Below are 23,496 nucleotides of genomic sequence, written 5' to 3'. Positions count from 1 at the left end.
GCAGCATGGTGGCGTATTGAGTAGCATTGCTACCTCACAGACTCTCTGTGGTCATTAAAAATCCATGAAATTCCCCCACTGGCCCTTCTCTATCATGGCCCCCTAATAATCCCCATCTCTGAATTGGCTACATCACTCTCTCCTCTTCAATAATAGCTGGTGTGTGGTGGGCGTTCTGGTGCACTATGGCTGCCACTGCATCATCCAAGTGGATGCTACACACTAGTGGTGGTTGAGGAGATACCTCCATACTATGTAAAGCACTTTGAGTGTCTAGAAAAGCGCTATATAAGTGTAACTAACTAACTAACACAACTGGACTTGACTTGACCTAAGCTCAGGTTTCTGTCTGTGTAGAGTTTTCCATGTTCTCCCTGTGTTTGCATGGGTTTCCTCTGGGTTCTCCAGTTTCCTCCCACTATCCAAAGACATGCATGTAGGCAGATTGGTTATACTAAATTGAGTATGTGGTTGTGCATGGTGCCCAGCGATGGACTGTTGTGTCCTCTGGGGTGAATTCTCCCGCCTTGCACCCAGTGTTGCCGGGATTGTCTCTGGATCCACCACAACTCGGATCAAGGATAAAGTGGTTGTTGAAGATGAATGAATGAATTAGGCATGGTATTTCAAAGAAAGCTATGTGCATACATTTGTTTAAATTGTTGCAATTTTTGCAGATGTATGGCTGACATATCTAACATTCAGCCTCATTGGTTCATTCTTCAGTTTTTCATTTTAAGGTATTAATGCTGTACAGTGTACATTATTGTGTATAAAATTTTGGAGTCTACAAGTCTATTAGTCCTTATTTCTCTGTTAGAGGGTGTGTCATGCCCATGATGTCATAACCATAAGTACAGTGGATGTAAAAAATCTACACACCCCTGTTTAAATGGCAGGTTTTTGTGAAATAAATGAATGAAACTAGTGATGCACTGAAAGGAAAATTCTGGGCCGAAACCGAAAATTCAGGATGCACTTGACCGGAAACCGAAAATGATTTTTTTAAAAACCCATTTAAAAAGTTTTTTTTAAAAATAGTATTAATATTAGACTTTTTAATTCATTACATGAATTTAATTAATCTGAATTGAAAAACCATAAAATCATTTTATTGGAAAACATAAAATGATCACACTTTTATTGAAATTAACACACAAATACAATATTAAAAATATATTATTCTTCATTCAGTTCTGTAACAATCAAATTTAACAGATTTTTTTCATCCAATTATCCAAATAATGTAGAGTTCTAGAAAACTATTATGATATGTATAACAGCAGTCAAGTAATGAACAAGGCCTCTATTCCGTTTATGTAAACGTATTTGCACATTAATTATTGTAAAAATAAAAGGTTATTGTCCAAAACAAGAGTGCAACACAGCAGCAATAGAACTAAAACTAACCTCAAACTGTAAACACCAGCTGTAGCCTCAAGTCAAGAACAAAGTTTTGCAGGGCTACACGAATTTTAATGTAATTACTATACACGTAGCAGATTGGACTGCTTTCTATTTAAGCAAAAGTGGCAAGTTTCTCTTCAAGAAGAAAGGTTGCTCAGCTTTCTGGCAGGAGAGACGGTTCCTCTTCTCATCAAGAACATGAGATGCTGCTTGGGGCAGATAAATACCTGCATGCAATCTGTGCAAGCAATGGAAAGCGTAGCTGCGCTTTCCTGTAGAATCTCATCAAACATGTCCGAAAGTGAGGGAGTTTGCGCCTCATCGGTCGCTTCACTGGCACACTTTGCTCTGTGCTGCTCGTCGATCCTTCAGCAGATGCATTTATCACCTACGTATCATTTTCTGTGCACGCTGCTTTTTCTCCACCTCAAACCTCTAATAATGTTGCAATGCAACGATAATCGTTGGCTAGATCGAGAGTGAAATCTGAGCGCCGAGCACTGAGGGGCAGGGTGTGGCGGCATATATTTTTGGCTCATATTTTCTGCCTTTTTTTTCTTTCGGCCAAAAAACAAAAATAACATTTTTTGGTGGCCGAAATTTTGGTGTGTCTCTAAATGAAATTTAACCCTCTTACCCCTAAGTTCCCACAGTATTATGTCCCATAACCCTGTATTCCCCAGAGAAACAGCACGCCAACCCTGAGTTCCTGGGCCAAAATCAACATTTTAATTTTAACATTTTTAGGCCTTGAAACAACTTATAATAATGTATTTGTGTAATATTACTTTGAAAATGAAGCAGTTCAGTGTTTTTACTAAACTTAGAGCATAATTCTTAACTAGAGAAATTACGAAAAAATGCTCGCTAAAATCCTTCTACTCATTTAGAAGTACCATACGAGCATCAGCGTGGTCAATGCCTTTGAATAAATTCAAGTAAATAATAAATAAATAAATGCATTTTAGCGCCAAAAGTCAAGTTTCTGGTGATAATCAGACCAGCAGGTAGTGTTTTCACGAATGCACAGAGATGGTCAGGTTATGACTCCAGACCCCTGCAGTGTCAGTTGCACTGGTTGATGCTGAAGATGAAGACGGATCAGGGTCTGAATCAGGAGAGTTTGCATCTCTATCAGTTTTGGTTTCGGTTTCAACATCGCCTGAACTTTCACTGCTGTCACTATCTAGAATCCTCGCTCTCGCCTGTGTAACTGTGTATGTTTTCTTTTTTTTCACTGTTTTAGATGTACCTGTGTTCACTGTAGGTGTAACTTAAGCTGGAACACGATTAGCTTTTCGCTTTGGCATTTTTAGTTCACTTCTACTATTACACCAATATTCACGCTTGGATCAGCTTTATCATAATGCCGGCGTAATAACATAATCACGTCGTGACGTCATGACATCATCAACCTTCCGGGTCAAAAAATAATAATTAAATAAGTAAGGAATCATAGCAGAGTAATGCCGGTACACCGGCCTTACGGGGATAACGGCATAGACGACCAAGCCGGTATATCGTCCTTACGGGAATAGATCAAAGACGGGCAAGCCGGTTTTTCGGCCATACGGGGTAAGAGGGTTAAGATTAATTGTATCCCACCTTTTAATGTGAAAAATGTATACAAATATAGAGAAAGCAATCAGAAAATTTTAGGAAAAAAGGAAAACTAAAAAACTTACAACAACCAAGTTATATAAGTGTTTCATATGCCTAAAATAATACTTTGTTGAAATACCTTTTGATTCTATTACACCACTCATTCGTTTTGTGTAAGAGTCTGTCAGGGTGGCACATCTGGACTAGATCCATCAAATTTTAAGGGGCATCTCCTCTGCAAAGTACACTTCAGGTCACCCAACAGATTCAAAGATTCATGGCTGGGCTCTAGCTAGGTCATTCAGAAACATTGACCTTCTTTTGGTTAAGCCATTCCTTTGTTGATTTTGATATACATTTTGGGTCATGCTGCACCATTGCTTTGGTGTTCTTTTGGTGATGTGTGTTTTTTTGCACCAAACATACCTTTTGGTATTATGGAATAATGATACCTTATGGAATTGGTCTTATCAGACCATAACACATTTTGCCACATGGTTTGAGGTGATTTAGTTGAGCTTGGACTTTTTTTTGGTGAGAAAGAGCTTCCATCTAGTTACCCTACCCCATAGACCAGACATGTGAAGAATATGAGAGACTGTTGTCACATGCGGAGAGTAATCAGAACTTGTCAGATTTTCCTGCACCTCCTTTAATGTTGCTGTAGGTCTCTTAGCAGCCTCCCTGGTAAGTTTTTCTCTTGTCCTTTTATAAATTTCGGAGGGACATCCTGTTCTTGGTGACATCACTGTGGCGCTCCGTTTTCTCTGTTTGTTGATGATGGCCTTTACGGTGTTCCATGGTAATAATGTTTTGGAAATTCTTTCATCCTTTTATTCTTTTCTCCTGATCGATACCTTTCAACAAGTGAGATACCATGCATGCTTTGTAAGCGTTTTGCGGACCATGGCATCAGCAGTCAGATGAAACCAAGATGTCAAGAAAATCCATCAGAAACAGATTATTTTATTTGGTGTTAATCAGTATAATTTCATTGATGACAGCTGTATGATAATTACTTTTGAACGTGAGATTGAATGTGATTCATTCTGACCACAGGCACACCCCCAATTATAAAATGATGTACACACTTATGCAACCAGGTTATTATAACTTTTTTGTTTTTCCTAAATATGTTTCAGATAGTTTTTCATGTAATTTGTATACGTTGTACTTTCACATTGAGGATGGAAAAGTTCTGACAATTTATCTATAGGTTTCTTTTTTTTAACATCACAAAAACCTGACATTTTAACAAGGGTGTGTAGACTTTTTATATCCATTGTATGTTGTATCTCTAAAAGTACTGTATTAGAATTGTTTTCCTTCATCTAACAGGAAATGGAGAAGACAGAGTCTAACAACTTCCTAATCCTGTTCCGAGATTCAGGGTGCCAGTTCCGTGCACTCTACACATACTGCCCAGAGACAGAGGAGATAAGCAAGCTGGCAGGCATTGGCCCCAAGACCATCATGCCCAGGATGATTGAGAACCTTTACAAGTACAGCTCAGACAAGAAGCAGTTCTGCCACATCCCAGCCAAGACCATGTCAGCCAGCATCGATGCCATTACCATCTACAGCCACCTTTGGCAGACCAAGAAGCAGAGCACACCCAAAAAACTGCTTAAGTAAAGCAAGTGGAACACAAGGAAACATGCACTAAACACCTCACTGGCATTTTGTTCAGGATTTCAGAGACTTTACATTATCAGTGTTTAGCTTTTGCTTCTGAGAGTGAAAAGAATGACTACATTTCACAACAATATTACACACAGCTTGAATGTAAATATTGAAGATGTGCAAGATTGTTTAATCAGCAGCCAACATCACTTTAAGATGAGCTGATAGCGAACACTATATAGCTTGTCTGCATGTGGCGTGTGTGTGCGTGTGCGCCAAAGCCGTGGGTTACACAGTCTTGCTTTTTACTTTTTACATTTTCTCTTACTAACACTAAACTTTGTTGAGTGTGTGCAGTGATGTATTATCATAATGAGACACAGATGGGTGTTACAATTAACATTTAAAGATGGTAACATATTTATGATATCATTGACATCATTTTGTTTACTGGAACCTAAGCACCTGACTCTGAATTCACTGTCTGAATTTATTTATATTTTGGTAATTATCTCAAAGTTGGTGCAAAATAGCTTCTACCAGGTATGAGTAGTGTGTTTGTATATAATTGCCTTTATTTTCATCTGAATGCAGATATTATTTAGCTTGTACACATCATTGTGAGCCCTTTTCTCAATTTATGCTGCTAAACCATAGCACATCATTCACACAAACTATATAATGACTGTGTAACAATCTCTAGTGTAACAGTATAAGTTCATGTATTGTGGTGCTTAAAAGTTTTTGAACCCTTTAGAATTTTTTACATTTCATTATCAAGTCATAAAAGTAGATAAAGAGAACCCAATTAAACAAATGAGACAAAAATATTATACTGGGTCATTTATTTATTGAGGAAATTATCCAATATTACATATCTGTGAGTGAAACTTTGCTTTCAGCATTTGGTGCGACCGCCTTGCACAGCAATAACGGCAACTAAACGTTTCCGGTAACTGTTGATCAGTCCTGCCCATCGGCTTGGAGGAATTTTAGCCCATTCCTCATTACAGAACAGCTTCAACTCTGGGATACTGGTGGGTTTCTTCAAATGTATTGCTTGCTTCAGGTCCTTCCACAACATTCCACATCCTTTCTCCAAACATAACACTTCTTATTTAAACCAAAAAGGTATATTTTGGTCTTATCTGTCCACAAAACATTTTTCCAATATCCTGGCTTGTCCATATGATTGTTAGCAAACTGCAGATGGGCAGCAATGTTCTTTTTGGAGAGCAGTGGCTTTCTCCTTTCAACCCTGCCATGCACACCATTTGTTGTTCAGTGTTCTCCTGATGGTGGACTCATGAACATTAAGATTAGCCAATGTGAGAGAGGCCTTTGGAAGCTTAGAAGTTACTGGGTTCCTTTGTGACCTTGTGGACTATTACACAGCTTGCTCTTGGAATAAATTCACCTTCAAATTAACTGATAATCCTAGAGGGTCACATACAGTACTTTTGCCACTCACATATTTGTATTATTGGACCATTTTACTCAATAAATAAAAGACCAAGTATAATATTTTTGTATCATTTTTTAAATTGGGATCTCTGTCTACTTTTAGGACATGAAAATCTGATGCAGTTTTAGGTCATATATACGCAGATATATTGAAAATTCTAAAGGGTTCACAAATATTCAAGCACCACTGTAAAAACATACTGGTATCATTTCTTTTACAGACACAGCTTGAGTACTTTTTTGAGTTGACAAGTTACTATTAAAATCAAAAATAATTAGAGTATCGTATGATAATGCTTCCATACCAATGCTGCCAAAATAGATACATTTAAAAAACAAAGTCTAAATAACTTTACTTAAGTATAAAGTCCTTTCCCAAGAGCTGTTGCATTTTTACAAGCTTTGTATCAAGCCTTGCGTTTTTATATCTTCGGGTTCAAAAGAACCAAAAGATGTTTTTATTTTTCTCTAGCAGAAATCATTCATCAAATTTATTAGAGCTGTACATATTATAGTTTTGCATATTAAGCCTGTTTTTAAAGCCATTGGATATTAATGATATTTTTCTTATTAACAAGAAAGTGCTTTAACTTTGGAAGGTATTGTGGGGTATTGTTGCCAAGGAGCAGTGAATTTATGGGTGTTTCTCAATACAAGATTGTATAGACCTGTATTTCTAGGAAGAATGTTTTAGCAAATTTCAGATAAACTTGCACTGACACAGAGAACAAAACCACTTCACTATGAGTGAGAGGTGCTCGATACTTAATGTTACCAGCTTCCAAACTATTGCTAACTTAACTGGGTACTGGAGTACTCAGTTCCCTACAAAGTTGAAAGTTCCATCATCACAATGTTGCATTTAAATTATTTTTTTATTATTATTAAATTTGTTCCTGGTGACAAGACCCAAATTAATGCATCTACATCCTCAATATTTGGGGGGGGGGGAATCTGGTATTTTCACAGTTCAGTATTTTTACCATTCTCACACTTACATTCTTCTGAAATCAAATGAAGGATGAAGTCAAATAAGGATGCATATTGAGAAAGACCCATTAACAGCACGAAAAAAAAATGCATTGTACCGTTATAAGTATTATTTTATTTTTAAATAGAATGTCAGCTCTGATCTGTATCTACTGTGGAATATTATTTTGATATAGAATTTAGTATAGTTTCAGTCATAGCCTATGTAACAGATGAATGTTCAGTTTTCCTGTTCCTTCATTCCTCATTGGCGCATGTGTTCATATTGTCCATTTGTTGTATGTCTGTTCTTTATTGGAACACCTGCTATCCTGTTTGGCTTTACAAATACAGATTTTCATCCAAATATTATTTTGGTGGTGCTATTATTGTCAGTAGTAACAATAAGGTAAGGTAAGGTAATATGTCTTACCTCTGTAGGTGTGCTGTGCTATCTGGCACCAAGACGTTGGCAGCAGATACTTTAAGTCCTGTAAGTTTTTAGATGGGGAGGTCCATGGATCGGACTTGTTTGTCCAGCACATGACTGAGATGCTTGATTGGATTGAGATGTGGCATTGTGGCATTTGACGAGTCAACACCTTGAATTCTTTGTCATGTTCCTCAAACAATTCCTGAACAATTTTTGCAGTGTGTCAGGGAGCATTATCCTGCTGAAAGAGGCCACTGCCATTAGGGAATACTGTTGACATGAAGGGGTTTACTTGGTCTGCAACAATGTTTAAGTAGGTGGTACGTGTCAAAGTAACATCCACATGAATGCCAGGCCCCAAGGTTTCCCAGCAGAACGTTGCCTAGAGCATTACACTTCCTCCTCCGGCTTGCCTTCTTCCCATAGTGCATCTTGGTGCCATCTCGTCCCCAGGTAAACGATGCACATGCACCCAGCCATCCTCATGATGTAAAAGAAAATGTGATTCATCAGACCAGGCCACCTTCTTCCACTGCTCCATGGTCCAGTACTTCGCATGCCCATTGTAGACACTTGGTGTTGGACAGGGGGCAGCAAGGGCACTCTGACTGGTCTGTGGCTACACAGCCCAATATGCAGCAAGCTGCAATGCATTGTATTCTGACACTTTTCTATCATAGCCAGCATTAACTTTTTCAGCAATTTGGGCTACACTAGCTCTTCTGTGGGATGACCAGATGGGCTAACCTTCCCCCACATTCATTAGAGAGGCTTGGGAGCCCATGACCCTGTTGCCGGTTCATTGATTGTCCTTCCTTGGACCACTTTTGGTATTAACCACTGCATACCGGGAACACCCAACAAGACCTGCTGTTTTGGAGATGCTCTGACCCAGCCACCTAGCCATCAAAATTTGGCCCTTGTAAAGTCACTCAGATCCTTATGCTTGTCCATTTTTCCTGCTTCCAATATAGTGTATGTTTCAATGTTTATCTAGCTATAGCTCAATTTAAATTACTGTCATAGTGATGTGTCTAGGATTTAAGAATATCTCATTTGTTCCTTGGTGCCCAAACCACTGTATAGGTTGCATAGTTACAAAAGGAATGAGCTAAATGTGATTTATTTAAAGCATGAATTCCACAGAAGTGACAGACCTCTCGGAGACGTGATTTTAGGCCAGCCTAGTGGAAGGCTTATTTCAGGGGTTGACTCTGCCAACATACGGCCACACCCCTATCCTGGGGTAGATGCAAAGCATGTCTCTCCAACACAACACTGCAACGTCCACTTGTATCATGAACAGACAGGTTTTTTTTTTTTGTTGTTGTTTTTTCCTCTCTAGTTTTTGTCTATTGGTTTGGTATATACATGCTCTTAGAGACGCTTAATCAACAAAGGTTCGTTTTTCAACGGTCCTACCGTATGAAGTTTGGGCGGTAGCTATTATTGGATTTCCAAGGTTTACTAAGCGTTCTGCGATCTGACCAATCAGGACCGCCGACAAGAGACGCTCCCAGCATACGCGCATCTGATTGGCGGACGACGCAGAGGAAGCGTTCGCCTGACAACCAATTCTAGGGAGGTAACGGCACCGATAGAGGCGAAACAACAAGAGATAAAGCCATCGCCCTTCTAAATGAATTAATTTAAACATCCAAGAGGATTGTTGTGTGCCAGCCCAACTTCTAAGAAACAAAAGAGACCGTCTGCAGTTTGTGTATATGTAGACTTTATCAGGTAAGCTCTAAAGATTCGTTGAGTGCTATTACCCCTGTTCGTCCAAAACCGCATACTACCGCACTAAATAGTATGGCAAAGTAGTACGCTAAGTACGCAGGTCCTTCATAATGCCACAGCAGGTGGCGTACTGTTTTATCATGCTAGTTTGTGCAGTAGTATGCGGTTTCAGATAGGCGAGGCGAGGCTTTCTTGCAGTGCTTTGGTGACGCTGGGTTTAGCTTTTGTTAGCGGCTCGACTCATTGTTCTAAATCGGCTATAATGGATTTGGACAGATGTCACAGCTGTTTTTCTGGCCTCCATGATTAAATGTAGCTTAGCTGTGCTATGGGAAAGCATTTAGAGGTAATAATGTTTACTGAAAATACATACATCTTTCCTGTGTAATACATGGATCTCTGTAAAAGTGTGAATCTATGTGTGTTTTTCTGTGTGATACATATCGTTGTATATGTTAATCTCTGTTTTGATGGCTGTATGTACCACAGATGTAATATATTCTGAAAAACATCAATAAAGTCTTGTTCAAAAAGGAAAGCATGAGTACGCAGAGCTGGGTGGGACAGCAGCCCACCTGCGTCTGAGCAAATACGCATGAACTGGTCACTGGCTTTGTGTCAAAATTATATGGACCAGTTCAGTATGGCATTTCCCACAATGCTTTTCTCTTGATGAAGTTGTTTGTGTGTGTGATGACGTTTAATGGCCAGCGACAGATGTTGATGCGCGCCAGAGGTGGTACTGGGCATCTTATAAAGCCAACATCTGCACCGCTTTGTAAATTATTTAATGCCATTGAAGTGACATTTCAGTTTTTGTGTTTGTTTTATTACAGTAATTATTTTCTTAGTGATCTTTTGTTTTGATGTTACACATACAGCATCAAGTAGTGTTTGGAGCTTACACCATACCACTTTTTCAGTATGGTACTGGTATTGGCCCGATACCAATACGGGGTGCCGGATTGGTGCCATCTCTAGTACTTATTCATGGCTTATTCAAGTCATGCACAAATACGTGAGCAACCAATGTAAAGATGGTGTTCGATCAGTGATTTTACCCTTTCTACTGTGATCATTTTCATAAACAGAAATACAATTAAATATGCATATTGGAAGCCTAAATGAAATTGAGAACTGTGATCCTAAACTTAATCTTAATCATGTCCACAAAGGGCCCTTTGCAACTTTTATTCCAATCAAGCAAGAGCCATGCCTGATTGAGGGCCAAGATGAACTGATTAAAGAGGTGGAATCAGGTGTAGCTTTTGATTGGTTGGAATGAAACTCTGCTCATACACTGACCCTTTGAAGAGCCCTGCTTTAAAGAGAGCTTGTTTTCAACTGTGTGGGATTTCTCACTTGCCCATTGAAACTGTTGTTAGTTTCGGTTTAATTAAGCAGAGGTTTCCAACCATGGAGCTTTGGACCAGAACTCCGCTATCTGCTGCATATTTACAGCCTGCAATAGTCTTTTCTCACTACCCCATGGAAATACAGCAGTTTTTTGGCTGCCTGCAAAGGAGAGGGATAAGACTGCTGTTAAGTGAATCAAAGCCACTTTTCCACTGCATGGTAAGGCTCGACTCAACTCAGCTCACTTTACTTTGCTTGCTTTTCCACTGCAGTTTAGTGCCGCCTCAACATGGGTGCCATCTTCCACTCGCCTTCACGCCGGAATAATGTTATATTATTGAAGCCCTGTACAAATACTTTGTTAGGTCATATTCCAAATGCCTTTCCTGTTCACTGAACATAGACCCTATTAAGGATGTAAAATAATGGCGTTCTATACCCTACGTAGCGCTCAGTATGACTAAGTTAGATTCAGCCGTGACAGGAGTGACTCTGATAAATGCCTGTTTGGAAATGGGTAACAAGCGAGATGTAAAAATCTAAGACAGAAACCTTTGTTGTAATTTTATCTGTAATGAGAGAAATGATACATAATTTTAAATTAATAGAATATTACCATACACAAAGTATGTTTTAAATGGCACATTTATTCAGGCACAATACAGAACCACTCTTTAAGGAGAATTCCCTACTCCCTCAGTGCGTGGCTCACATTTAGTATTGGCTCGGCTTTCTTGGAACCTTGACAGAGGTGGTACTAAAAATAGTACCTGGTACCAGGTACTATCCATAGTGGAAAGCCCCCAAAAAGCGAGCAGAGACAAGTCTAGTTGTACCATGCGGTGGAAAAGTGCCACAAAAGTATAGGCAAACAAGCTTTTTGGACAACTCGCACACAGACACATGCATTGATATCTCCAGCTCCAGTAGATCACACAAACACGCATACATTATCTGTATATTAACCATCGTACATAACACATGTACAATCTCACTCAAAACATTGCGAGCTGGCCATGATTGTCTATGTTTGAGCTCTGTTTGAGAGATTTTTCCACCTCCTAATGTGATCTAACAACCAACAAAATTCAAATGAAAAATCAGCAGGAATGTTTTAGGAGGGGAAAAAAACCCCTCATTTTTTAAAAAATAACCTCATTGCATAAATGTTCATTCCCATTTTTATTCCATTCTTGATGGAATGCTCCAAATTGTTCAAATTGTGGAGGGGATCTCCTGTTCAAGTCATTCCACAAGTTTTTAATGATGGGATTAAATTTGAGGTCTGACTGGGCCTTTCCAAAATGATGTTCTTCTGAAGCCATTCCGTTGATGACTTTGATTTGTGCTTGCCTCAAAGAGAAGCAGCCCCCTGACGCTGCTACCACGATACAATGGTCACCATTCCACCATGTTCACCATGTTTGTTTTTGTGACAAACATATTTTAGAATTATGCCCAAAAAGTTTTAGCTTGATCTCATCAGACCATAGCACATTTTGCCACATTGTTTGGGGTGATTTAGGTGGGCTACGATGTTTTTTAATATATGAGAAAGGGCTTCCATCTAGCCACCCTACTCCATAATCCAGACATGTAAAGAATACAAGAGATTGTTATCCCATGCAGGGAGTGACCAGTACTTGCTAGATATTCCTGCAGATATTCCATGCTGACTAGCCATTACTGTAAAGCATTACCCAGAGTTTGTTTACAGGGGACCTAGTGATTCTAATGAGCAGTTTGAGTCATCAATTTTTTCATCCTTTTCCATAGCATTATAACCTGTCAAAAAAAGAAGAATATCTGCAATATATTTGTGTCCACAAGAGGCTAGGAGACCTTGAAACATTAGTTTTGATGTTATGGACACTTTAAAGGAAAGATGTTGTTCTTTCACCTGGTACTGATTACTTTGTAACTGTGACAGTCACAGTGATGTGTGTGTGTGTGTGTGTGTGTGTGTGTGGGGGGGGGATGACAATAATCTCTCTCTTTCTTGCTGTCTTGCTCTCTACCTATGTAGAAGTCTGCCACCATGACAGCTGAGGAGACTATCAACATAAAGGAGGTGGAGATCATTAAGGTGATTCTGGACTTCCTGAACTCGCGGAAGCTGCACATCAGCATGCTGGCCCTGGAGAAGGAGAGTGGAGTAATCAATGGCCTCTACTCAGATGATATGCTCTTCCTCAGGTCACGCCTCACACACACATTAACACCCTCTGGAGATGCCTGAGTAAATAAATGTGTTATATGCGGTGTTGAATTTCAGTGCTGGTTCTGGAGCTCCGAATAGTTGGTAGTAGAGTTACTACATAATTTGTAGATGTTGTTTCTAGAGCTGCAACAACTAATCGATAAAATCGATAATAATCGATTATGAAAATCGTTGTCAGCGAATTTCATTATCAATTAGTTGGTCTGCGCGTGGCACGGGGGACATTTACTCATTACGTTACTTCTGTTCCGAAAACACGCTTTGGAGAGTAAATACTAAAGTTGTGTCCAAAATGACACCCTATATACTTACACTATGTACTGCGTACTCTACCATCTAGTGTGTAGATTTTAGAAAGGTAATATCATCTCAAATATATCACTAGTGATTTTTTTTTTTTTACTAACCGGAAGTATAAGCTGCTTCCTAGTCGATGACGCATGACGTCATACGCACGCTAGCATTAGCAGACACTCAGAGTCACCGACAATGACTTTCTTCAGTTTGTCAATGTTACCTTTTATTCCCAACATGACCTCAGTCACCATCAGACGGAGGAAAAATCGTCAAGTGACCGAGGAGCAAAGTGTGTAACCTCCAAGTCCTCTCAGACAGTGAGCATTTTAAACACTGTGGAAATCAAACTGATGCACAAGGACAAAGTTATGTTTATATCCAAAATGCTCCACTATGTGTAAGGGGCAGGGGAAACTGGTGCAAGCTGCTTAAAATGTTTAGTTTAATTTAAGTTTAATGTCATTATATGGTGTATTTGCCCACTTGCAGTGTAAATTCTGTCGTTTATTATAACGGAAGTGATGTATTAGTAACAAGGCCGCGTTGCTCCTTACGCACGGTGTAGACACGCTGATACAGAGTGGGAGCGCGAGTAAGATCTGTAATGTCTAATTAAAACACTATGATCAAAAGTAAACACAAGTAAAATAATATTCCTAAAGACAGTGAGTAACAGAAACCATAAGGTGCAGTGAAAGTGAGTTTTTATTATTATTTTAAGACTGTAGTTTAATTCGGTGCTTTTTGTGAATCCATAAAAATTATGCATAAATACTATAAAATAAATTGTGTAATAAATATATATATATATAAGTATATATTACACACATATATACACATATTCGTGTGTGTGTGTTGGGTTCTTTTCTGTTTTGGACAAACGGTTGTGTAAAGTTTTAGTTTGAAGTTTATATTTGTAACACTCAGTTTGTGGATTTTATTTTAAATAAACAACAAAAAAAAAGGTACTGAAAGTTTGTCCCACCCATCCGATTAATCGAATAATAATAAGCGGCCAACTAATCGACTATGAAAATAATCGTTAGTTGTTTCTGTGTACACTTATTATACGGTCACATTTTTATACTATCTCTGACTGGCTATGATCCTGCATCCAGTGTACTCCTCTGTGTAGTACAGTGTATTCTAAATCAGTCCTCAGCAGTAATCACTCAGCTTCTGATGTCACTGTGGCACAATTCTATTGCTGCCTTCAAGTTGCCTTCAAATATCATAGTTATGAGGTGAACACCACCACAATGTCTCAATTGCCACTTGGGAACTTGTATTTTTGCATGAGCCTCGACTTTCAGAGTTGGGGGCATGTCAATTAAAAATTCATGGCTGCTGCTAATATGAATGTGACGCCTACAGCAGATGGTAAGCTTTAAGTAGTAATTTTGCATGGTTTAGTGCTTCATTTTCTTCAGTACAGCTAAATAAACTTCTTGTCAATGATGATACAAAAAAAAAGGTAAATAAAAAGGTTTCTCACACTGTCCATTTTGTTTCCAACCAAAACCACTTGAAGACACCCCATGTCCTAATCACCACCACTGAACTTCTCAGGAGGACTTAAAGGCAGCATATCTTCCAAATAAAAATAAATTACCTTAATTTTCAAGTTTGGAACGCCTTTGCAAAGACCTCTTGCTCATAACCTTCGACCAGTCATAAGAGAAATATTACTTACCTCACCACTTCTTGTTTCAGTATCTTCAACTGTCATTAAAGAAAAAAACATTTTCCTCAATTTTCACTGTCACCCTCCTCATCTCTGTGAGAACTCAATGAACACAAACCAAGAAAAATAATGTGACAAATATATAAACTTTTATTATATCCTGATGACACACCATCATTCCCTGTTAATAAATGGATATCTGAACTCAACAAACAATAATTAGTTGGCAAACGATATTCAACAACATATTATTTGTGTCCTTTAACACTAAGGCTCATTACATTACACCACACCCAAACTTTATATTTGTAACTGTTGCTAAAAACATACGATAAACATAATAGCCAGAAAGGTATTGCTAAACTGGAAAGATAAAACTAAAATATCCTCTCTACACTGTCTTAATCTTTTAACAGAACATTCAAGATTAGAAAAATTACAGCTGCTATTAACAAACAGAAGCAAATCTAGACACAGGTTCCCTTTCCTAACATACTTGGGAGGTAATTCCTAATAATAAGAATCATGTATAAGATCTGTAATATCTTCCTATAAGCCTCTAAGGCACTATAGGATATTAGTGTGCAACTCTCCATTAAATATTGGCCTGTGTCAATGTTTCCTTACCTCACATTATATGTTGTTCCTTATTGTTCCAGCCAAATCGGGACAGTTCTTAAGAAGAGGAAGAAGCCTCTTTAACTTGTCACCAAGTTAAATCATGCCTGAACTCCCCCCCCCCCCCATGTGAAATTACAATGTAAAAAAAATAAGTGAAAAACAATCAGAAACATTTTAGCGAAAAATTTAAAAATTTATAATAACCTGGTTGCATAAGTGTGCACACCCTTTTATAATTGGGGATGTGGCTGTGTTCAGAATGAACCAGTCACATTCAATCTCATGTTCAAAAGTAATTATCATGCAGCTGTCATCAATGAAATTATTCTGATTAACCCCAAATGAAGACCAGATGTTTCTGTAGGATTTTCTTGACATCTTGGTTTCATATGACTGCTGAAGCCATAGTCCGCAAAGACCTTTCAAAGCCTGTATGGTACCTCGCTTGTCGAATGTTATTGACCAGGAGAGGGGTATAAAAGAATTTCTAAACATTAGATGTACAATGGAACACTGTGAAGGCCATCATCAACAAGTGGAGAAAATGGAGCACCACAGTGACATTACTAAGAACAGGAGATTCAATTCAGTTCAATTTTATTTTACCAGTGGATATTGTCACAAAGCAGCTTTACAGAAATATATCAATTCAGGATATAAATTTTAAATTTATAAATCTATCCCTAATGAGCAAGCCAGAGGCAACAGTGGCAAGGAAAAACTCCCAGAGATGATATGAGGAAAAATCTTTGAGAGGAACCCTCCAAAATGTACAAAAGGACAAGATAAAAACTTAACAGGGAGGCTTCTAAGAGACCTACAGCAACATTAAAGGAGCTGCAGGAATATCTGACAAGTACTGATTACTCTCTGCTTGTGACAGCAGTCTCTCATATTCTTCACATGTCTGGGGTATGGGGTAGAGTGGCTAGATGGAAGCCCTTTCTCACAAAAACATCAAAATAATCACTCTAAACCATGTTGCAAAATGTTTTATGGTCTGATGATAACAGTTCCCAAAGGTATAATAATTTCATAACTCCAAAAGATATATTTGGCACAAAAAAGCACATCACAAAAAGATCACCCACGGTGCAGCATGGTGGTGGCAGCATCGTGCTTTATGGCTACTTTTCTTCGGCCAGAACTGGGGCTTTATCAATGTGGAGGGAATCATGAATAGCTACAAATACCAGTCGATTTTAGTGCAAAACATTCAAACATCTCCTAGTAAGCTGAAGGTGAAAAGGAATTTCAGACCTGAATCCCAACTAAAAATCTATGGGGTGGCCTGAAGTGAGCTGTGCACTGGAAATGCCCACAAAATTTAATGGCTATAGAATGTTTTTGGGAGACAAAATAGAAAATATTGCTAAGTCAAGATGTGCAATGCTGATGGACTCTTACTCAAAAAGACTGAGTGGTGTAATAAAATCAAAAGGTGATTCAACGAAGTATTAGTTTAGGTGTGTGAACACTTATGCACTTAATTTTTTTGTTAAAAAAAACTTTGATTGTTTTTCACTTTATTTGTTCAAAATTCACTTTATTATTTATGTTGCAATTTAACATTAAAGGTGGGAAAAGGTCTGACATAAATTATCTTAGTTTAATGTTTTTTATTTCATAAAATCCTGCCATTTCAAACAGGGTGTGTAGACTTTTTATATCCATCGTACAAAAGCATGGATTTCATTTTCCAAATCAGAAAATAAGAGGAAATATAGACTTTATGATGAAAGAAGCTACATTTGCTATTTGTATAAGCTACTACACTGCGACATGTTTCCTGAATTTCATTAAATTTAAAAAATGGCCATAAGAATTTTCACACAAACGTTTATCTCAAAAAGATGGCCGACACATTTTCCAAAAGAAAACTTGATTTTAAGTTTGATTTAGATTTTGACTACCCTGATATCAAACAAAGAAGCAAAGAAACACTCTTGTTTTACAGACGTTTTTTCAGACATGCACACAACCATGCAAGATTAGAGTTTTCAAAACCATTTAAAACAGTTTACAATGAATGAGTATGTAAACATCTTAGATCATTTAATTAATAATGTATGTATATGTATATATGAGAAAAATATATTTGAAGTATATTCCCATTGATATTTTACATTGTTTCAGTCTACCTGAGTGACTAGGAACAGGAAATTGTTCAACCATGACTTCCTGTTTCACAGGGGTATAAATATGAGGTAATACATAGGCCAAATTCCCTTAGTCATTCAAAACAAAGGTTAAGACCAAGGAATCTAGCTGTGATTTGTGGTTGTTGAGCTTCACAAAATGTGAAGTGGCTATAAGAAAACAGCACATTTCCACCATCAGGGCAATAATTAAGAAGTTCCACTCAACTGGAAATGTTATGAATCAACCTAGAATTGGATGTGTGTCTATATTGTCTCAATGCACTGTGAAGAGGATGGTTCGAGTGGCCAAAAAATCTCCAAGGATTACAGCTGGAGACTTGCAGAAGTTAGTTGCATCTTGGGGACAGAAAAGTCTCCAAAACTGATCTCCGAATTCACCTACATCACCACAAATTGTTTTGGAAGTGCTTCAAGAAAAAAGCCTCTACTCTCATCCAAATCAAACTCAAGCATCTTCAGTTTGCCAGACACTAATGGAACTTAAAATGGGATCAGGTTCTATAATCAGATAAAACCAAAATAGAGCTTTTTGGCAATAAACACCAGGGGTGGTTTTGGCACACACACAGAGAGGTAGCCTCATGCCCACAGTTCAATATGTTGGTGGCACTTTAATTTTTTGGGGCTGTTTTTCTGCCAGAGGACCTGGACATTTTATTAAGATACACTGCACCATGGGCTATCAAATATCAACAGATATTAAATAAAAACCTGACTGCCTCTGCCAGAAAGCTTAAAATGGGTTGTGGTTGGACTTTCCAGCAGGACAATGATCCAAAACATACATCAAAATCAAAAACAAAAATGTTTTACTGATCACAAAATCAAGATCCTGCCATGGTCATCCCAGTCCCCTGACCTGAATCCCATAGAATACCTGTTGGGTGAACTGAAAAGGAGAGTCCACCAGTGTGGGCCTTGAAATTTGAAGATATCTGGAGAGATTCTGTATGGAGGAATGGTCTCAGATCTCTTGCCATGTATTCTCTAACCTCATCAGGCATTATAGGAGAAGACTCAAAGCTGTTATCTTGGCAAAGGGAGGTAGCACAAAGTGCCAATGATTGTTGCACACCTATATTTAACAAAGATTTTTTTTTATAAACCTGTTTTGTTTGCAATTGTTTGATATCCATGAGAGCAGAGTATTTTTGTGAATTGTTTCAACAAAAGATCAAAAGGTTAAACAATAAAGACAATTTTTCACAGCCTTCTTTGCTCATGTTTACCAAGGGTGCCAATATTAATGGAGGGCACTCTCTGTTTGTGTGTGTGTGTATACACACGTTTGGTTTACACCTGATGTAACGGTATCCCTGTCTTCCAAACAGTTCCACTTTTGACTCATCAGTCCACAAAACATTCTCCAAAAAGGTTTGAGGGTCATCAAGGTGTGTGTTGGCAAAATTCGGATGAGCCTTAATGTTCTTCTGGGTTAGCAGTGGTTTTCACTTCACCACTTTTCCATGAATGCAATTTTTGTCCCGTGTCTTTCTGATAGTGGAGTTGTGAATAGTGACCTTTATTGATACAAGAGAGGCCTGTAGGTCCTTTGATGTTGTCCTTGGCTCTTTTGTGAACTTGCTGGATGAGTCATTGCTGTGCTCTTGGAGGAATTTTTGAAGATCAGCCACTTCCAGAAAGGTTCACTACTGTGCTGAGTTTTTCCATTTGGAGATAACGGCTCTCACTGTGGTCCTTTTTTGGAGTCTCAGAACCTTTGAAATAGCTTTGTAACCCTTCCCAGACTGATGTATTTCAATCACCTTCTTCCTTATCATTTCTGTAATTTCTTAAAATTTTGCCATAGTGCGTTACTGGTTAAGACCTTTTAACCAGCTTCATGCTATTGAAAAAGTTCTATTTAAGTGTTGATTTGATTGAACAGGGCTTGGAGTAATCAGGCCTGGTTGGTGTCTAGTCCACCTGAACCCCATTATGAATGCAATTTCATAGATTTGAGAAATTAGTAACTATGGGAGCAAATAGATTTTCACACAAGCCTAGTTGGTATTGAATATTTTTTTTTGCTTCAATAAAAACATTTAAAAAAGTAATTTTAAAAAAGGTATTTTGTGTTTACTCAGGTTGCCTTTTATCTATTTTAGATTTTGTTTTAATTTCTGAAACAATTTAGTGTGATATATATTCTCCAAAATATGCTATTTTTCAATATTTTACAGCCAATATGTTAGCATTCAGTTTATAAATTTTTCTTGACACAGCAGTGTGTCAAAATAACTTCCACATCTGCCTTTTCTCTCATCATTAATTTAATTTACATCCCTTTTTTGTACTTGACCTTTTATGGATTTTTGTGCAAATGAGCTGTGTTGTGCTTTGAACTTTGAGTAATCAACAAACATATGCAAATATGAATAATATCAGCCTGCCTGAATTTTATGTAAATCCTGCAGAAAATGTTTGTTTGATTTGGCTTATGCAGGCATTTGCACACAACTTTACTATTATATTAAATTTCTATGGTTCAGGAAATTCAGCATATACAAAAATATTTTTTGGATTTTTGTCTTTGACATGCATCCTTCTCACTCTCTGTCCTTCTCTCAGGCAACTTATTCTAGATGGACAGTGGGATGAGGTGCTGCAATTTATTCAGCCTCTGGAGTGTATGGAGAAGTTTGACAGGAAAAGGTGAGGCTTTGTCTCTGTCTCCTCTCAGGGATCTGCAAACGTTATCCTGTGAGTAATAATAATAATAATAATAATAGTAAACTTTATTTTTATATAGCGCCTTTAAAGCAGCTTCTCAAGGCACTTTACACGATAAGAAAATATCAAGAAAATGAAGAAAAAAAACCCCACGTAAAAACACAAAACATACAAAAACATAAAACAGACGTGAATACAAAATGGTTAAAACCATTAAGAAAAAGCTAACCTAAAAAAAATTGATTTTAAGGTTAGATTTAAAAATGCTCAAATTCTGTGCATCTCTAATATGAGCAGGGAGTGCATTCCAGAGTCTAGGAGCATAGTACAAGAAAGCCCTGTCCCCTACAGATTGCAACCGTGTCTGTGGGACATCCAGTAAACCAGCTTGAGAGGAGCACAAATGATGCTTGGGAGTATATAAAGTTAAAAGCGCAGACAGATACTAAGGGGCCAGACCATGCAGTGCCTTATATGTGAGCATAAGGATTTTAAAATCAACGCAAAACCTGAACGGGAGCCAGTGCAAGGATGTCGGTATTGGAGTGATGTGTTCATTTCTCCTGATACAAGTCAGGATCCTAGCAGCAGAATTTTGCACACGTTGCAATTTATTTAGTGTGGCTTTAGGAACCCCAGCAAGAAGTGCATTGCACTAATCAATACGAGAAAATACAAAAGTGTTGATGAGCCTTTCAGTCACAGGAGAAGATAGCATAGGACGAAGTCTAGTAATATTTCTGTGATGAAAAAAGGAATTCTTGACAGTAGATTGTATGTGTGGGTCAGAATACAAACTCCAATAAGCAAAACCTCAGTCTTATCACTATTAAGGCACAAAATGTTTTGGGTCATCGATGTTTTTTCTCTCAATCGATTGTATTCTCAGAAATACAATGTGAGAGAAAAGAAACATCCACATTTTGACCAGGCTTAGAGTGAATATAAATCTGAGTATCATCTGCATAGAAGTGATATTTAAGCCTGAGTGATCTTAAGAGCAATCCAAGAGGAAATATATAAATACTAAAAAGTAAGGGGCCTAAAATTGATCCCTGAGGGACACTAGTAGGAACAGAGCCAATCTCAGACCTGAAGCCACTCATAAAAACAAACTGGCAGCGATCGGGAAGATAAGATCTAAACCAGGTTATAACACTGTCAGAAACACCAAAGACATTTTCAAGTCGGTTGAGTAAGAGGTCGTGATTGACAGTGTCAAAAGTAGCGCTAAGATCAAGAAGGATAAGGATGGAAAGAGAACCAGAATCTCAGGCTATTAACAGATCATTCGTGACCTTGACCAAAGCTGTCTCTGTACTGTGAAGTTTACAAAAACCAGACTCGAAAAGATTATTAACAGAAAGGTGATTGTGAAGTTGCAAAGCCACAATATGTTCTAAAATTTTTGCCAAAAAGGGAAGGTTTGATATAGGACGATAATTATTTAAATATTCCAAATCAACGATATGCTTTTTTGAAACTGGGGTTACAGCAGCAGTTTTCAATTCTGCTGGTACAACACCAGTGTGCAGATAATCATAAATAATGCTGAGAACAGCTGGACACAAAGAGTTAAAACAGGGTTTAAATAAGCTTTTAGGGAGGGGATCAAGCATGCCAGGGGTGGCTTTCATACGTGATACCTACCTAGTAAGCAGCTCTGAGTCAAGTTGAGAAAAATTTGTGAAAGATGTGCCAGAGAAATTAGGCAAGCAGAGTGTTGAAGAGGAAACAAGTATAGCATGAATTATGTTATAAACATTGTCAATTTTAGAACTGTACAAATGAAGAAACTTTTTACATAACTGATTTGAAACAGGCGAAGAGGAGCCAACATCAAAGGAGTTTGTTTATGGTACAGAAGAGATGTCTGGGATTGCTTTGATTATTCTCAATAAACTGAGAAAAATAGGCAGATCTTGTACACTCAATTGCAGCTCTATATTCCCTCAAGCTGTCTTTCAAAGCTTGAAAAAATACATTCAAGCCAGAGTCATGCCACTTTATTTTATGACAAGCTGCCTTCATAGAGCACAGGTTGTCATTATACCTAGGAGCAGATCGAGCAACAGTCACATTGCATGACTTCAAGGGAGCAAAGGAGTCCAGATTAGAGGCAAGAACATTATTCAACTGTAAAATCTTATCTTCAAGAGGAGCTGATGTGAATCCATGAAGAGAGGAAACAAAAGAGTCTGCAAAATCTGTTGGATTAATTGATTTCCATTTACGAAAATTAACAGTATATGAAGATGATGTACAAAGAACAGGCAGTTCAGAAAGACCAATATCAACAGAAGACAGCTGAGACACAAATTAATCATTTGCAATCACAAGGTCTGGAGTATGACCTTTGCGGTGTGTTGGGCCACTAATAAACTGTGTAAGATTAAAGCAATCCAGTAAAAATAAAAAGTCCTTTGTCATCCCACAGTCATTTTGGTCATTATGTATATTAAAATCTCCCAAAATAAGGATTCTCTTGAATTTAAAACACAACATTAACAACAAGTCAGCAAATTCAGACAAAAAAGCTTCATTTGGCTTTGTTGGTCGATAGACAGTAGCGATGGCAGTTGCTTTGGAGACACAGAGACTCAACACAAAGCATTCAAATGATGTAAACTGGGGTACACACAGTGCTGATGTCAAGTTGCAGTTTGTGTACTACAATCATAATGAGTCTTTTATTGATCACATATACATATGCACAGTGAAATTCTTTTTTCTTCGCATACCCCAGCATGTCAGGAAGTTGGGGTCAGAGTGCAGGGTCAGCCATGATACAGCACCCCTGGAGCAGATGGAGTTAAGGGCCTTGCTCAAGGGCCCAACAGTGGCAGCTTGGCATTCCCCCACCTTTGCCAGTGAGTCACGGGAGATCAAACAGCCCATAGCCCTCTGGAGTAACCTGGTTAAAGAGAAGTCCATCATTTTGTTTGTGCCATGTTTCTGTTAAGAACAGTATCCAGTTTTCTATCTGTGATGATGTCCGATAAAAGCAGAGCCTTGTTGTTTACTGAATGAGCGTTAAATAACGCAGCAATTACTGGTTCTGGGACACCACAGAAGGCAACTCCAATTGGACAAGCGAAGATAAATTACTGAGGACCACAACAGTTTGAGACACTATTTTAGTCTGTCACCGACTTATAAAAACACTGATGTTAGAAGAAGAAGAAGAAGAAAGGTTGTAACTGCGTCCAAGACCCCGATGTATATACCGCCTTTGTCTCAACAG

General features: G+C 38.1%; 2 protein-coding genes across 8 annotated transcripts in view; both read left to right on the top strand.

Moving 5' to 3' along the window:
• camsap2b (calmodulin regulated spectrin-associated protein family, member 2b) overlaps positions 1 to 8,344 on the top strand; it is a 105,600-nt gene extending 97,256 nt beyond the window's left edge. For all 5 annotated transcript variants that reach the window (XM_053651488.1, XM_053651486.1, XM_053651489.1 and 2 more), the window contains one exon: positions 4,348 to 8,344. In XM_053651488.1, coding sequence (XP_053507463.1) covers positions 4,348 to 4,644 — 297 coding nt within the window. In that variant the 3' untranslated portion in view covers positions 4,645 to 8,344. The remainder of the gene's footprint in view (positions 1 to 4,347) is intronic.
• Positions 8,345 to 8,398: 54 nt separating this feature from the next.
• The window catches only part of wdr47a (WD repeat domain 47a), a 76,193-nt gene continuing 61,095 nt past the window's right edge, over positions 8,399 to 23,496 (top strand). For 2 of the 3 annotated variants that reach the window (XM_053651493.1, XM_053651492.1), the window contains exon 1: positions 19,206 to 20,234. In XM_053651493.1, the coding sequence (XP_053507468.1) occupies positions 19,954 to 20,234 (281 nt within the window). In that variant the 5' untranslated portion in view covers positions 19,206 to 19,953. Of the gene's footprint in view, positions 9,239 to 12,620; positions 12,791 to 19,205; positions 20,235 to 23,496 lie in introns of those variants that run through there. The other variant, XM_053651494.1, reaches the window with a different exon arrangement.

This window comes from Ictalurus furcatus, chromosome 20 (genome assembly GCF_023375685.1).
Source record: "Ictalurus furcatus strain D&B chromosome 20, Billie_1.0, whole genome shotgun sequence".
NCBI classification, from domain to species: Eukaryota; Metazoa; Chordata; class Actinopteri; order Siluriformes; family Ictaluridae; genus Ictalurus; species Ictalurus furcatus.
Note: the sequence above shows the minus strand (reverse complement) of the source record. Positions and strands in the feature narration are given on the sequence as shown.